This window comes from Hydra vulgaris, chromosome 11 (assembly GCF_038396675.1).
Source record: "Hydra vulgaris chromosome 11, alternate assembly HydraT2T_AEP".
NCBI classification, from domain to species: domain Eukaryota; kingdom Metazoa; phylum Cnidaria; class Hydrozoa; order Anthoathecata; family Hydridae; genus Hydra; species Hydra vulgaris.
Window position 1 is genome coordinate 2,209,981 of NC_088930.1, and position 17,520 is coordinate 2,227,500.

At 29.0% G+C, this 17,520-nt stretch overlaps 1 protein-coding gene and 1 long non-coding RNA gene across 5 annotated transcripts in view; one reads left to right on the forward strand and one right to left on the reverse strand.

Annotated features, from left to right (window-relative positions):
- Positions 1-529: 529 nt before the first annotated feature.
- Positions 530-14,671, forward strand: LOC136087336 (uncharacterized). The gene is made up of 3 exons (XR_010641733.1): positions 530-613; positions 13,935-13,986; positions 14,096-14,671. It is a non-coding gene; the product is annotated as an uncharacterized LOC136087336 (long non-coding RNA).
- Positions 12,909-17,520, reverse strand: part of LOC100197902 (acid-sensing ion channel 1-like) — a 72,736-nt gene continuing 68,124 nt past the window's right edge. For all 4 annotated transcript variants that reach the window (XM_065809798.1, XM_065809796.1, XM_065809795.1 and 1 more), the window contains 2 exons: positions 13,448-13,539; positions 12,909-13,147 (listed from right to left, as the gene is read on the reverse strand). In XM_065809798.1, coding sequence (XP_065665870.1) covers positions 13,011-13,147; positions 13,448-13,539 — 229 coding nt within the window. In that variant the 3' untranslated portion in view covers positions 12,909-13,010. The remainder of the gene's footprint in view (positions 13,148-13,447; positions 13,540-17,520) is intronic.

Genomic DNA, 17,520 nt, shown 5'->3' on the forward strand with positions numbered 1-17,520 from the left:
ACCATAGTTACTAAAGACGCAACAACTCCTATACGAAAATTATTTTACACTCAAGTGCAAATTAATTGAGGCCATACGTTTAAATAATCCTCTGCATGAAACAGATTATTTGCTATTATATCAAAAAAATTTTAAAATACGAAAGTTTAACAAATAATTCGAAATCCTAGTGTCTCTTGGTATGAAATGATTATCGGCCATTCAAACTCATTAACTAACTTCTTATAAGCTAGACAAAATTATCGAATGGTTGCCTATTGCTTTTTAATATTAAACGATTTTCGAAAACAGTTTTAAACGACATTTGTCACAGTTTTGAACTTTTGTTATTTTGAAATTACTTTTTATGTTTGTTTTTCTATCCACGGCTGTGAATATTTTTTTTTTTTTATGTGAAATATTTTTTGCCATGTTTTACTAAAGCTTATATAAAAGTATATAAAGTATACAAATACTTATATATATATATATAAATTTATATTTAGCTTATATTTGTATAAAAATACTTTATATATTTTATATATTTTATAGGATTTTAAAAAATATATGTGATATAACATAAAATGTGTGTTAATGTTACAATGTGCAAGGTTTAACGAATATGCATGTTAAGGTAAGCAAATCGTATAAACATACATCTAACTTCTTTTATTTAAACGTTTACTTATTTGGTATTTTTAATTGATTATTATCATTGTACAGTCATAAAAATAAAAACATAAACAAATTGCAAAGCATCTCCACAAGTTATTTTTCTAGCATAATTTCTTGCAGCAAGTAAAGCACTCATATAATATCGTAAAAAAGATTTTTTTAAAATTTTTTAACTTGGCTTTAAAATCCGTTATAACATATGTATTCTGAGGTGCTTAATACCCGGGAGAGGGTGTTTATTTTTCTTTGGAGAATTTTCCCACATTCCCTGAGCTTGCCTAATTTATCAAATTTCGTTCGTTATCAACACAGAAATTGCATCTCAAAACTAGAAATTAAAAAATATAAATTCGCTAATAAAAATAAAAACAAAATTTCTACCCACTCGTTTAATAATCACCCCCACCCCCTCCTCCGTTTATAAGATCTATACAAAAATTACTACCCACCGATATATTCCTATTCCACCTTGTATTAAGCATCTGAGATTTATTTAAAAGAACTACAAATTTACTTAAAAATTTTTTTTGATAAATAAAATAATATTACGCAATACCTTTTATTTTAAAATAAAAAGTATGGTGCAATATAATAAAAATCTAACGTAAAATGGGAATCGGGGTATAGATGATTTTATAGAAACCTGGGTGTAGATAATTTATTTTTCAAAAAATGAGTATTATTGGTGACTTTTTATCAAATTTGAATAATAAAATTTGAATGAGGTAAAAGTTTTGTTAGATTTATTAAATTGAAGTTTAATAAGCAATTACATAATCCACATTTTTTCTCGATTTCAAATGTTAAATATAAAAAGTTAAGATTAATATTTCATTTACAGTTGTATCACGTACAAACAGTTTTTTGATTACGCGTGTAATAACGTAAAAGGTATATTTTTCATTACATAATAAAAAAATTTATTTTTAAACATAATATAAATAGAAAGACGTAACACAAAGTGTTTTATAGCAGTTATTCGATTCATAACATAACATAATCACTTTTACAACACAATACAGTTACTTTCTAACACAACACAACACTTTCATATTCTTAAAATAGTAACTTTCTAACCTAACGTAGCATAGTCTCATATAGCATAGTACATAAAATTTTTAAAAGCAACGTTCTAATTGCAATTGCAACACGCAAAAAAATAAGTTTCAACTTTTTACAGAACATATTTAACTGTTACACCGTCTACATTGATTGCGTTGGTTCCACGCGCCTTCGGAATCATTTTGAAAAGTTTCTCTTGTCTTGGATAATTTGATACAATAAATTTTTTTTAAATTAAAACAAAAAACAAAAAAGAAGGATTACTTTATTCTATACTTACATTTTGAAAAAACGAATGGATAATTAAAAAAACACGCAATTAAAAAAGGAGCCAATTATAAACAATTAAAAAAACAACCAATTAAAAAGTATCATTTATTGATGGAGTTGATTTGTTGAGTGGGATTAGAGGTTGGGTTGAGTTATCTCTTGTGCAGCACTTTTTGGTAAAATAAAACTCGGTGCACTTTACAAATCTTAACGGTATACATGTCAAAGCGTGTTATACTTTTCAATTTTTTTTTTGCTTGTTTATGTATTAGAATATTTGAAAAAACTTAAATAATTTTTTTTTAAAAAGTTGTTTTTAAGTGGGCGCAGGGCATTTGAAAAATGTTAGATTTACTAAAAACTCAAAAAGACACTTTGTTTACTTTTTTTTAACCTATTGGAACTCCATAAAAATTGAATATAATTTTTAGTTTTGCTATTCTTAAGGCCATACAAACGTAAATAAAAAATGTTCACCATTATTAATTTTGCAAAAAAAATGTAGAAGATATAAAGTAAATGAATATAAAACCCTATATAAATGTTGGAAATTTTAATTATGTAGTAATAAGATATCGGAAGAAACGTGAGTAATTTTCTCTTAAAAAGTTTGTTTAGTTAAGGGCGCAGGGTGTTTGAAAAATGTAACAAATATTAAAAAATTATCAAATTGGTACATAATGGTAGGGGAAGGTTGCGTATGTTGCGCATGTTTACAGTCTATTGTTTTTTTGATGCTGAAATATTATGATATTTATATTTATATTTTAGATTATCATAATTTAATCTTAAAGAATATAAACTTTATTTATTTATTTTATTTTATTTCGTCATTAAAAAAAGAATACAATGCGGTTTTATATAAATATAATTTACATGACCGGGGCTAAAAGAAGACAATATTTTCCGTACCACTACGCCCCGACTATATTAAATGAAAAGTTTATTAAAAAAAAAAACTTTATACCAAAAATTGCATTATTTTCAACACACCCAGTCATCTCATCACAGGAAACTAGAATAGAAAATAACTTTAAAAAAACGCGCTTTTCTTAATAAAAAGCCGCATCTCATCTTGAGCGTCTAAAAACGTATCATCTTAAGCAACTTCACTAAGTACTATCATAATTTAAATAGCATGAAAACAGCTTATATATTATCTCATATAACCCATGGAATTAGCAGTAGATAAGTATAAAGTATTGAGGATGTAATAAATTTTTGATGATCTTGTTTCGTTTTTAATTACAAAATATTGTATAACAAAAAATTATAACAGGGATGGTAAATTTTTTTAACTGTAAAACAATCAAAGAATATTAACTATACAACCAAGAAATTAAAATAAATAACACTGTCGAACTTGTATGATTATCATTAACCAAAAATGTTTATTAGGCTACCCGTTAATTTGGTTATACCATCTTAGAAACCTTACATCTTGGTCATCTTACGCAACCTTCCCCTACATTTTTGCACTTTTTTATAGCCTTTGAAAATTTAATTGTCTCAATATGTTTAGACGAAATAAATACATAAAAATTGAACATAACTTTTAGTGTTGCTTATTTTAAGGTAATACATCTACGGTAGGCATGAGAAAAATATTTACTATTAAATTTAAACAACAACAACAACAAAAAAATACAGTAATATCGCTAAAGTTTGGTCACCATTTAACTTTGCTCACTTAAGAATAAATTAAGAAAATGCATACGTATTTCAATTTTTAAATCTTTTTTTCCTACAAATAATATGGTATCATTTCGTGTATGAAAATCATAAAAAAATGATGTTTATTTGAAATCAGCTCATTTAACTCGTTTGCGAAACAATTGTTTAGGAATTATGCATACTGTTGGACTTTAAAATAAGCAAATTATTGAATAAAATGATCAAATTTAGCACTAGAATTATTAGTCACCACGTTAACTGTATTTGAAATTTTTTTTTGGTTCTTATTTATCAAGTGCACTTTTTCTTCATAATCAATGAAATGGTAATATAAATAAATACTATAAATTTGGTCGTTTATGGGTTACTATGAAAACTTTTTAACATTTTATTGTAATACCTACTGTTCTAATGTAATACCTTATCTTATCTTATGTTCATCTTATTCTTTTGTAATACCTACATCTTATTCTGTTGTAATACCTACGTCTTATTGTGCGATATAGCATACTTTAGATGCACATCGCTTAAATAAAAGTTAAATAAAAAAAGATAAATAATAATTAAATTAAAGCGGCCAAGGCGCAGTGGTTAGAGCGCTCTTGCTTTATAAGGAAGAAATTGAGGGTTCGAAGCGAGATCTGGGATATTTCGCGCCATCACACAATGGTCCAGAATTGTCTAATAATGGCAAAATTATTTATGGGTTAAATATAAGCCAAAGATACATGTTTATAGAGGTTTTTGAAGAATTTATTTTGGGCTCCATTTTAGGTTTAGAGTGGTCATAAAACACAGGTGGTCATTTTTGGGGTTATTAAAAGTGGTCATGGGTTGTCTCGATGGATATTAAATTATATGGGACGTTTGTCATAACCAGAAAGATGGTTATTTTAGCGTGGTCAAACGTGGTCTTAGGATGTCTCAATGGTTTTTCAGTCAGATGAGACAGTTGATCTGAAATCATATCGTATAGTAGAATCATAGCATGGACTCGGTGCGTTTACAATTATTAACGTCATTTTTACTTAAATCATTAGTTTAATTTAGAAATACATTTTGAATGATATTTAAAAAATAAAATTTTTCTGAAGGGGGCTAATGCTTAGCCACCAAGCGCCCACTTGTCTACGGCCATGATGGCGATATGTTATTTGATTGTTTAATTTGTGATGTTGTGTTTTGTTATTGGGAAGCTAAATTCGCAAAACTGTGATGAGTTGGTCAGAATGCATATAGTGACCGAACTTATGAGATGACCGAACTTATGAGATGACCGAACTTATGAGATGAAAGCTTGGTCAAACTAGCTGTTTTCATTAGAAATAAAATATCGAATAATAGTTTTTATTTTTATCATTTTATTTTTACAATATAAGTTAACGATTGTCTGTGTATTACAAAGAATTTAGTCTTAAAAAAATTATTATCAAAAAGATAAAACATAATTAAAATTAATTTTAACTTTTTTCATAACTATAATCCTAACGGAAACAAAAAACAACTAAAAAATTTTTTATTTAAGTAAACCTTTCTATAATTTGTTCACGTGCTTGATTTCTCAATGTGATATTATTGCTATAAATTATATAAACCCATCACTTCTATCTTTGCCAAATACCAATTAAGAGGCACTTATGACTTCTTTAACACACCTTTCTAAAGCTTATCCATAAATAAGTAAACAAGGTACATACACCAGAGTATCACTGTATTTTGAAAGTTTATTGTTTGACAATAAATATGTATGTAAAGGTTTGTGTACATTAGTAAAGTCAAAATTCGTATACATTATTTATGCGTTTATTGTAAACATGGTTTTCATATGATGTTTTCTTGTTCTTACAATAATGTCTCTGTATTTTGAATCTCCTCTTAATTTTAAAATAGTTTTCATTGCAAATCAACTGTCTGTTTTTTCTAAATTACAGAACAGTGCTTGAAGAACATTTTCACTATGAGCACTCCATGATAATGATAAAACATCAGGGATTACAATGTCTTCAACTTTAATTCTCTGATGACAAAAAAGTTTAATTGCTTAAGAACATGGTTCACTATACCTTTAAATTAAAATCAAAAACCAGAACCAGAAAAATTATTTTTTAATAAAGTTTTTTCTCTCAAGCTCAATCATAAGATTTTGAAAAATAAAGGTTTAAGATTAGGTATGAAGGAGTTCATATGTATGAAGAGCACAAATTAAATCTAAGTTATGCAATATTAAAAAAAATTTGTCAAAGTTTTAAAAAAAGTTGATAAAATTTTTATTGTGATACTTTAGCATGTATCTATATCCTCACCAATATCCTCACCAATATCCTTACCAATATCCTCACCAATATCCTCACCTATATTCTCACGTATATCCTCACGTATATCCTCTCCTATATCCTCACCTATATCCTAACCATTTCTTTCAGGTTTACGTTCTTTATGGTACCGCGCTCCACATGACTCTTCGCGCAGTGGCCTTGTTTGTTAAAGTTTGTGTTTCGGAGTAATAGAGTTGAGAGAGGGTTTATATCCACTATTAAAGTAGCCTCCTCAAATTTAGTGACCTTCTCTGTCTTGGGGAGGTGAATTATATAAAAAAGGTGTTTTAGAATTTGACTCTTTCCTATCCAAAACCTTGTCAACCGATCAATTATTTAGAAGGTACTTTTATTACTAATTGTATACAGTGACGGATCCAGGAATTTTTGGTGGGGAGGGGGATTGAAATATTTTTGTATTTTGTATCGCATTTGCGTCTCTCAAAAAAAGAAAAAAAAAAGAAGTCCTTCATTTTTAATATATTTTAGGACTTGATTCTGTTGGGGGAGAGGATTGCATACCCGCTGGATCTGTATGTCTTTGAGCTTGTAGGTAAAAAAGCTCTCGCATAGGGATCTTCGCTACATTTGGACATATACAAATCACATGGGTTTTAAAGAGTCAACCAACACATCCAGGATCGTATTAAGCCGGAGGCTGAGGATACTATATCCACAAGCCCACCTCAAAAAATAGGTAAACTGAAAAAAAGATAAAATAACTATAAAATATAGGCCCACTCCTAGAAAATAATATCGGCAAATAAAAAGAATCATCTTAAAAAACGTCAAAAAGGCAAAAACACCAAATTATCAACAATCGGATATTCAAACTCGCGGCCTCACATGCTAAATGTTTAACTATTGAACATCTAGACACAGTAAAAAAAAGTTTATTTATCGGATGTTTAACTATCGGAAACCTAGACTCTGTAACAATATATATTTTACTTCGTTAAACAAATTGTCTTTTTCTCGTTTTCGGTTTGTCTATATCCAATTCAATATAAAAAAAGTTTACTGCAAACTGTTCGCTTGGTATATTATTTATATAATGTTTTCTTTTTATTAAAATAAAAATTAATAATAATGAAAAAAGATAAAAGCGGATGGGAGAAAGCAAAATTTAAGACAAGAAGAAACTAAAAAGGTTATCAACCCCACAACAAGTCTGAATCTAATATTAAACTTGATATAAATAGCGCAATTGCAACTGAAACTTGTCAAACTAATAATCATGACCAAGCAATAGGTATGAAGATATTAGATAATTAACAACAAATATAAATCGTTAACAAGAAATTCAAGATGAACCAGTATTAGTAGAAGGTCTAGCAGAAGAGTTTAATTAACCACATTACCCGGAGACTTTGTATCTTCATCTGCAAGTTTATCACACTGCATTTCCACTTTATAAAGTGGAAATGCAATGTGATAAACTTGCAGATGTACAAAAGAATCCCTAGTTGAAAACACATGGAAAGCAATTTTAGCACGTCAAAAGTTATATTTCCAGGTGATACGTTAAGATGACGTTGTTTAAAATCTTTTTTTTTTGAGAGCTGTTAAACGGTGAGAAAGTTCAGCGTGATTGGCTGATTGTTATTCTCCAAAATATTTTCTTGGAAATGACGAGATTATTGAATCTGTGAACAATGGAAGTTATTTAAGATGTTATGAGACACTTTCGGAGTATGATCCTTTTCTTTCAGAGCACATTCTACAACGCGCTAACAAATGTAGGGGCCACATATCATACTCGTCATCAACAATTTGTAATGAGTTTGTTTTAATTATAAATAATCAGTTACTGAGGCAGGTCATACAAGAAGTAAAAGGTACAAAATATTATTCTGTTTCTGTAGACTCAACACCGGATGTTTAGCATTAAAACTAGTTAACATTTATAATTCGATATGTAGTAGCAAGCGGACCAGTTGAACGTTTTATAAGTTTTATTCCAATATGAACATACTGGCGAGAGCTTGGCAAAAATACTACTTGTATTTTTAGAAGAAAATGGCATAAGCATTAAAAACTGTATAGGACAATCGCATGGCAATACATCAAGTATAAGTGGAAGATACAATGCTATGCAAGCCTGGATCCGCAAAGAAAACAGTTTAGCTGAATACACTCCATGTTATGGACAACATGGAATGTATTCAACATTCTCTAAACCTTGTTGGTCAAAATTTTGTCGACAGCTGTCCAGTTGCAGTTTATTTATTTGATTTTGTTCAAAAACTGTTTGTATTTTCCTCTGCTTCAACATACCGATAGAATCTACTTTAACTGGCTTTACTCCTTTACAAATGCCTACATTGAAACAACTTTTGGATACACGATTATCTGCTCACCACGATACAGTTGATGCACTGTAGAATAGGGTGTCCCAAAAACACCTTTTTTTCCTTCAGGATACCTCTCATTTTTTTTCCCATTCTTTGAAGTCCACTAAAGCTAAAAATCAACAGAAAAAAAAAATTTTGAAGCCAGGATGTGATAGCTGTAAAATTTAAAAAAAATTGATTTTTCGAAAATAAATGTCCTTTACATCAATGTTGGATTAATATGTAATGAAATTTATTTTTATCTTTTATTTTGTTTTTAATAAAGTTAATAATGATGCTTTATTATCGAATAATAATCTATTATGACTTTTTAAAAGCATATTTTTTTTTAAGAATTGGGCTCGGGTTTGTTTAGGCAAAATGTATTGACAGGCTCAGAAATATGATTAAGCTTACAAAAACGCGCGCTTTCTCGTAAGTATTGTAGAAAAGACAAATAAACTTTCTTTGAATTGGATATGAAATATTTTTATTTTGCTCTAATAAAAACTCTTATAAAAAACAACTTCATCAAATGGTTTTCATACATCAAGTAAACACCTTTAAGAATTCCGGTATTATTTGATTTGTGCTCAAAAACATGTGTAATTTTGCTTTACCAAAAGCTCTAAATTACGCTCACGAAAAAGGTGTACCAGAAATAGGTTTTATTTTTCCTTTTTGAGGACATTTTTCAAGTTTTTGCCATTCTCTGAAGTCCACTGAGGCTATTAATAACCAAAAAACAAAATCAGTTGTCAAAAAGTGATTTTTGTAAAATTTAAAAAAATTAAATCATTTGAAAATTAATGTTGTTTTGTTGTCAGTGTTATTTAATTTTTTAGATTTTTCTCATTTTTTTGTTTTTTTAAACATTTATTGTTGAATAGTAAGGTTACGCTTATTTAAAAAATTTTAAGAGGCTCATAATAATTATTCTTAACCTTACAAAACCGTGTGCATTCTCAAAGACCTTGTGGTCAAAAAAAAAAATCATTAATACTTATATATAAATGTTTTTGTTTTGCAAAGCAATAACCTCATTAAATGGTTTTCATGCATCAAAACACCAACAAAAATTTCAGTATTCTGCTCATAAACATGAATTAAAGTAACACACAACAAAATCATACGCCAATTTTTTAAACATAACCTGAGCTTTATATGTTTATAAATGTATAATTCTCTTATAAAAAAAACATGTCACATGCGGATTTAAGTCATCTTTGGTCAATTAAAAAGTTTAGTTTTGTGGCTAACATTAGTTGTCCTGTAAAAATAGACGCAAATATAGAAAAAAAAGAGGAAGACACTAATACCAGAAAGCTATTGTTTCCTATAAAGTATTCAATCAACCAGCTGTCATGGGCAGCTGGTTGATAGAATTTTTTAACCAGCTTCTCAGCATTGCAAAGCCTCAGATATACAATTTTATAAATGACTATTTTAAAATTCTTTACATCACTGATTTCAACAGTGAAGTTTTTTTATGGAGTTTTTACCATCTTCACAACCTTCTCTGTTCTGATTTATCTGTGAGCAACACATGTTGGAGGTACACATTTCTCATTTTGTGAAAGATCTTATTGATGAGAAAATAAAATGGCACAGGAAAACACTATATGTAAGATTATATAAAGGCTGGTCACTCAGAACGAGGTGGATAAGACGGAGCACATCAGGTTTGATTAGAATGGGTAACAAGTTAGGTTGTTTTTACACAACATTAAAAGGGAGGTCCTGAAGTTCCGAAAAAGGCCATTGACCACAGAGATATTTAACACGGGGACTACAAGAAGCTATGTGAACTAGTTTAATTTTTAGGAGATGTACCACTATTTAATTTTCCTCAATCTGGAGCCTTCCATTAAAAGTTAAATTACATTGTCAATGGCTTTTTTATTTTTTTTTATTTTTATTTTTTTGATGGGGGGGGGGGGGGGAAGTACATTTTAGAGTTTTTTAAAAATATTAACAATAATTCATTCCTAAGGTGTTTGGTATATGCTTCATACCTGCTTGCTTATAGGATGACTAAGAATGTATCTTAGGTGATGAATCAGGAAAAGCAAAAAATGATAAAAATGGAACACTTTAATTTGTCTGAGCAATTTCATATGGGGAAACCAAAGCTACCAGTTGTTAACAGGTCAATGAAGCTTACTAAGCGGGATTTCAATAGGTTATGGTTCATGCTTGCAGAAGCTTACTGAGCTAGGAGGAGCTTATTGAGCTGGTAGGATAGCTGAAATTCATGTTGGGGAGTTGAAATGGCGGATAAAGCGAAACGACTGGTAGACATTTTACATATTTAAAAGTTTTTTGAAACTAATTGAATGTGCCATTGGCTGCGCAGAAAAGATTATCCTATTGGCCCAGAACTTTCTTAAAGACAGCTTATTGGGTAGCACAATAAAGAAACTTATACTGATCGCCTGAGAATAACTTCTTAAACTAGAAATAAATATTTTTAAGAGACTTCATTTTTCACAAAAATAATGCACTGTTTTTTGAAAAATGAAATTTTACAGCTATCACTTTTACTGGAACAAAAAATTTTTTTTGGTAATTTTAGCCTATTTGGACCTTAGAGAATGGGAAAAAATTGAGAGGTATTTTTTTTGGGACACCCTACAGTAGAAAGGATATAAAACAATTCAAAGGATTCTTGTCAGTATGTCTCAATCAACAACGGAAACAGAAAATGGGATTATCGTGATGCAGAAGCAGATGGTGCTGACGCTGGATTGACACCTTTGAAAAAAGTTTAAAACACACACATTATTTCTAATAATTGATAAGCTATTATCAGCCTTGAATTAGAGAATCTCTGCATGCAGTGTTACAGATAATAGATTTGGTTTTTTTGTCTCAATATTAATAGTTTGAAAATCTTATGATTAGCAAGCCAAAGCCGTGCATTTAGTTAAAATATACCATAAAGACCTTGAGCCTCAGTTATTCATGAAATTGTTCAATTTATTCAAACAGTTTATCAAAGAAACCAAAGTTTGTATAAGTAAAAGTACAGCAGTGCAGATGTTCATATTTATTGGTAAGCATAGGCTCGTGGCTTCTTACCCAAATATTTCAATTGCACTACGCAGCATCTTTGTTTAATGGTAAGCAATCACAGTGTAGAGCGTTCATTCTCTAAACTTAAGTTCATTAAAAACGATTTAAGATTACCCATGGACCAAGAACGTTTAATAGCAATAATTCCAAATTTAGTGACGCGGAGTGGTTCAAACCCTTCCTTTTTGAGTTTGTACAATTTCTTCACAGTTTGTGGAACTATTAAAAAAAAATCTAGAGTTATTAGAAGATTCTATAGAAATGTCATAATATATACTTTTTTCAAATTTTAATTTTTATCGGTCGTGTCTTCAAATATCCTGATACATAAAAGTATTGCACGCGCTTCCATGTCCAAAAATTGAAAAGTATGATCCACCATAATGCACGATTGACAAAGTAATTTTTAAACCATTATACATTTTCATACTGATACCATTCACTATTTTGACTTGTTAAAGCTTCACCCAAAACTTTAACGCTCTTTTTACCCTTGACTTGGCTTGTTGGTGTTGTTCAAGTTGGAGTCGTTGCTTAATTTATATACTGCTCACTATCTAATCTAAGTTAATCTAACGTTGTGACATTCTACACCAGCATCTTTCAATATCTCGAGCATTTCAACTTCGAACTTTGGCGCATCTACATTTTTTTGTGTCAACGTGAAAGCTGCGGGAAGCGATTGGGCTGTTTGCAAATATTTTTAAATCTTCTTCTTTAACTACAAGTGAGACTTGTTCTTCTGTGTATAGCTTTTCTGTTTTTTCTGCATAAAATTTTTTTTGAGTCAAGTTTTATTTAGAATACATTTGATAATAATTGATTTAAATTTTATACAATGAGTTTATAGAGATTAATTTGTCAGTTTAGCTTTAATTAAGTAATAAAAGGGTTATTTTTTAATTGTTAACAGTATTCTTCTTAAAATTTCAAGTTATTTTGATATAAAAATAATTTGAACTTTTTGACTTTATATAAATAAGGAACGCATAACAAAAGTGAAGTCTTGAAAAATTGATTTTAATTGCCAATGTCTTATCTACTTTAAGGATGATGCTACCACTCCAATAGTAGGGCAGGTTAAGTATTAATGGCCAAGACAATGCAATTTATGTTAAATATTGAAAATGCTTTACAGCAAACAGTTTAGTAAAATGTTTTTACATTAGTTTTTACTTACGCTGCAGCATAGATAAGCAAATTTTTTAAAATTATTACAACAGCAACGTAACTCTAAATTATAGTTTAATCTAAGAGTAAAATTTAAATTCCAACGTGAGTGAGCGACTTGAAAAAGTGTTTTTAAAAGTTGATTATTTTTTTTATAAAAGGTCTGCATAGTGGATTATAATTTTGTTTTACAATGGCATAGTGGATTTCAGTTTTGTTTTCACAGTCATTTTTTAATTACTTAAATATTTATTATTTAAATTCACAATTATTTAAATTCACTACAATTCTTAAAGTTTTTACAAAGTTGCAAACAAACGTTTGAAAAACGTATATTCAGCAAATAATATTTTAGTTTTTCTTCTCTAAAAGTCAACACAATATATGCCATTATTGCTTTTCCTTTACAAAAATACTTTCCTTTAGCAGGTACCATCATCTTTCACAGTTAGCCAGCTCATACAGTTGAAGGATTTTTTAAACTAAACTTTTCAAAAAATCTTGTGTAGATTACCATAGCTAAGCAGTCAATAAATTCAAAGTAAGACATTACTCCTGCTCCTATAAATAATCCAATTTGACCACCAACATCACCTAAAGTGTTAAAAAAAAGTGCAAATTTTAAATTTAAAGATAATCTTACAATTTGTCAACGTAATTCCACGTCAAGGGTTAAGACAACAGAATTCGGGGTTTACAAAACTTTTTTAATGGGAAAAAATCATTTTCAAAAGTTGAAAATGTTGTAAAAAGATTTATAAAATATCCTTGAGGAACAAACTTATATTTTGAAATCTAACCTAAAATATTTTTAGATTCTTGGCTTTGTGATAGGATGTAGTCATAGCCGTGCCTCCGTCAGTATTTTGAATTAAAATATATTTAATTACTTACCCAGCCATAGCAATGTGTTATAGCTCGGTTTCTGCTCAACCAACTCATACGCTAAATCGTCATAATAGATAACAAGACGAAGTAAGTTCTCTCTAAAAATACACAAACTTAAATGTTATATATATTATTCTTTATTTCAAATTTTTAAAAATTACTCTCTTAATAAGACCTTTATATAATGGTCACACATTCAAAACAAAAACAACATTTACGTTTATTAAGTTACTTTTTCAGGTTAAACGAAAATACCAAAATTTTTCTAAGTATTTATTTTAACTTTAACTTTGTTTCAATTTTATTTTAAATTTTATTTTAAATTAGTTGAATTAAATCAAATTTTTGAATGAATTAAATCTTATTTTTTCTGTAATCTGTTAACAAATTGTGAACAAGTTAATTGATACAAGAATGGATACACAAATGTGAACCCATTCTCTTGTGGTTTTGAGTCATCATCCTATGTAAATATTTTTAACATTTTTTTTAGAACATAAGAAGACTCCTAAAATTTTTGAATTCGATGTCAGTACAATAGCACAGTAAGACAATGCGTTTACTTTGTATATACTGTCATCTGTATATCTAATTTACATTTAACTCTTTAAAAAAATGTTACAAAACAGCAGTATGCAAAACTTTATATTATAGATCATTGAGTCAACATTCTCATCCGTAGCAAATTTTTAAGATCATGCAAAGTATAATTGTATTTATCAACATGCTCAGTAAAGAGGCACAAGAGAAAACATAAAAAGGACAAAATGAAAACTTTAAAAATACTTAAAACTTTAACGATATTTATTATTTAAAAAATTTCTTCTATTTTCAAATAACTTTAAAATCATTGTTTGCGTAGTAAAACATGTTTTATTTATAAGTGTTTTTCTGAAACATCTAATAAGTTTTAAAATATTCATCTTTCAATTGGTGTTCTCAAATTACATAAATCCCAGTTTATGATTTTTTGAAGTTTATAGCCCCATAACCTTAGAATATTTTGAAAATTTACGCTCCTATAAATATGAATTCTTAAAAACTACAGTCCTAAAACCTGGGGATTTTTTGAAAATTGCAATCCCATAAATTTGATTTTTGAAAATTGCAGTCCTATAACCTTAGGATTTTTTGAAAATTGCAGTCCTATAATTTTGATTTTTTGAAACTTGCGGTCCCATAACTTTGATTTAATGGCGTTCAAGATTTCGTTTATTTAGTGTTAGAGTTTTCTATATGTACATGTTGTTTATTAAAATGTTTCTTTTAATTTACTAATTTAGTTGTTTTACTAGGTTAACATATAGTTTAAGATTTATTATCTCTGACATTTTGAAAACGTATGAATTTTTAGTGTTGTTGTTAAATGTAATAGCTTTTAACTTATGTTTCTTATTTTTTAATGGAGATTCCTCATAAAAAGGAAATTTTTTAAGCTCCATCGAATTTTATACTTACAATAAAATCTGGAACTTGTTACGCAACTGATTGATAAAATATGTAAAATAGTTTTCATTTTGTCTTTAGTAACAATATTCCTAATATTGAATAGTTACCAAGTTCACAAAACGTTCTTAAAACACTCTTGTGTTTTAAGAAAAAGTTTTCTTTCCTTAAAACACTCTTGTGTATTAAGAAGAAACACTCTTGTGTATTAAGTAGGTTTTGTAAACTTGGTAGCTATGCAAAAAGCGTTGTTGCAATGGATTTAAAATGCCCTTAGAAAGAAAATAAATAATTCCATAAATCCACACGATTCATAATATGAAAAGTACATTATTTAGTAGTTATGGCAAATGAGCTAACGTTTTTCGGCAAATAATAATTTCGGCTTATTTTAAAAAACGTTTTAAACGTTTATAAAACAATTTTTATTAACATTTTTAAAACTATGTTTCCACTTATTGACGTTGTTTATATATGCTTATATTGACGTTGCTTATATATACTTATATTGACGTTGTTTATATACACTTACACTGACGTTGTTAATACATACTTATATTGACGCTGTTTATATATACTTTATATTAACGTTGTTTATATATACTTTATTGTTAAATAGACAGAAAAAAAATAATTGCAGCCTTGGCGCAGTGGTTAGAGTTCTGGCTCAGAACCAAGAAAGTCCGAGGTTCAACTCCAGCTTCAGCCCATTAAGCGACATTGGAAAGGAAAGAGGCGTGAACTTCGTAGTTAAATGCACTTCCGCGGTGCTCTGAGATAAGACCGTAAGGACTTCTGGGAGCACCTTAAAAATCACAAAAATAAAATAAAATAAAACCTGATGAGGATTGTAAATGAAAATTTTCTGTATTACAAACTTCACTACTTTAATTTTTAATAATATATATAAACATGTTCAATACAAGTATATATGTATGTATATATATATATATATATATATATATATATATATATATATATATATATATATATATATATATATATATATATATATATACACACACACAGTGCTTTGTTTTTAAAAAAAAGGCGCCAATATTCACCTGTATTTTTCTTTAAATTTCAAAACTGAGGCAGAAATTAGTAATTTTATTTGTAAATAAATTTTATATGTATAGCCGTTGGTAGGCTTCCCCGCACATCATATCCATAAAGACGGGAATAAATATAAGAAACCGTTTTCCAATTAAAGAAGCCTTTTTTTTTTTTCAAAAAAAGACAGATGTTTTTTTTTTGGAAGGGGGTGAGGGGTCACGTTACTGTATATAAAATACAAACTTTACAAAACTGTAAACTTCTATAACAAATCCCATAGTTTTTTCAAATTTTCGTTGGACATATCCTCTCGTCTCCTTTCGTTGCTCTTAGTGTCTACTGCTGAATGCCTTCCGCTAAGTAACCACAAATCAACGTTCTTTAAAGGATCGAAGCTATTTAATGAATAAAACGTTGAAACTGTTTTTGCCATTAATGAAGGCCTTGTTGGTGTGATGATCAGATTCATCAGTGAAAACCCTCCTTTTCATTCACTTGAGGAAGTGGGGATAGTATGTGAGCGGGTACCAAATGAACTAAATTTTCAGGATATATTTTTTCTGCCAGGTATTTACGGAATCCGCGAATCATTTCTCTTTCATTTAACTGTAGTTTTAGTGACAGATTTCTGATTTCAGTTTCTCCAAATGTCAACTGAGTGTTAATGTTTTCAGGCCAATGATTTTGGTCTAATATGCAAGCCCATTGAAAATGGCTCGCATATTAGACCAAAATCAACATCTAATTCAACATCTTTGTCAGCAAGCAACCTTTTCTCAATTGACTCTTTTAGTTTCATGTAAAAGACGTTTTTTTTTTTAAACCTGCGTAAGTGGATTTTTCATTTTTGTCCCTTGTAGGATCAACTATCACTCCCTCAAAATGTTTCACCAGCGCTTCATAATTTTTCCATGCTACAAAAACTGAACGGAAACTAGATGACACCCAACATGTATTTAAAATTCGATCAATTTTCAACAGCTGAATATTAAGTAATTCTGCGCATGAACGTAACTTTCTGCTAATTTTTGGGGAAGCATGATACACGATGTAAAGCTTATCTAGAAATGGTTTGAACCTGCTAATACTTGAGATCTCCCTTATAGTATCGCATACTGATAATTTCAGTCTATGATTAGCACAATGCCAAACAATATCAGAAGGAAACATTTTGATTAATTTGAAAACGCCATTTTTGCATCCTAACATCGCTGCTGCGCCATCAAACGCTACAGAAACTAAATAATTTTTCAAATATTTATTTTTCATCCCATAAGAATGAAAACATTCAAGCAAAGCATCAAATAGTCCTTTAACTGGAACACTTTCAAGCTCCACTAAATCCAAAAATAAATTAATTAGTGAATTCATTCCGCTGCCTTTTACACAGCACCGAATGTACACTATCAGCGTCGATTTTTGGCTTATAGTGGTTGACTCATCAATTATTATCGAAATCTTACTTTTTGACTTTATGACTTCTGCAATAATTTTTTTTCTTATCTCGTTTCCTATATGATTGACAATATTAAGGCATGCGTTTGTAGAATGAAGAAAACGACCCCTTACAACTCCAT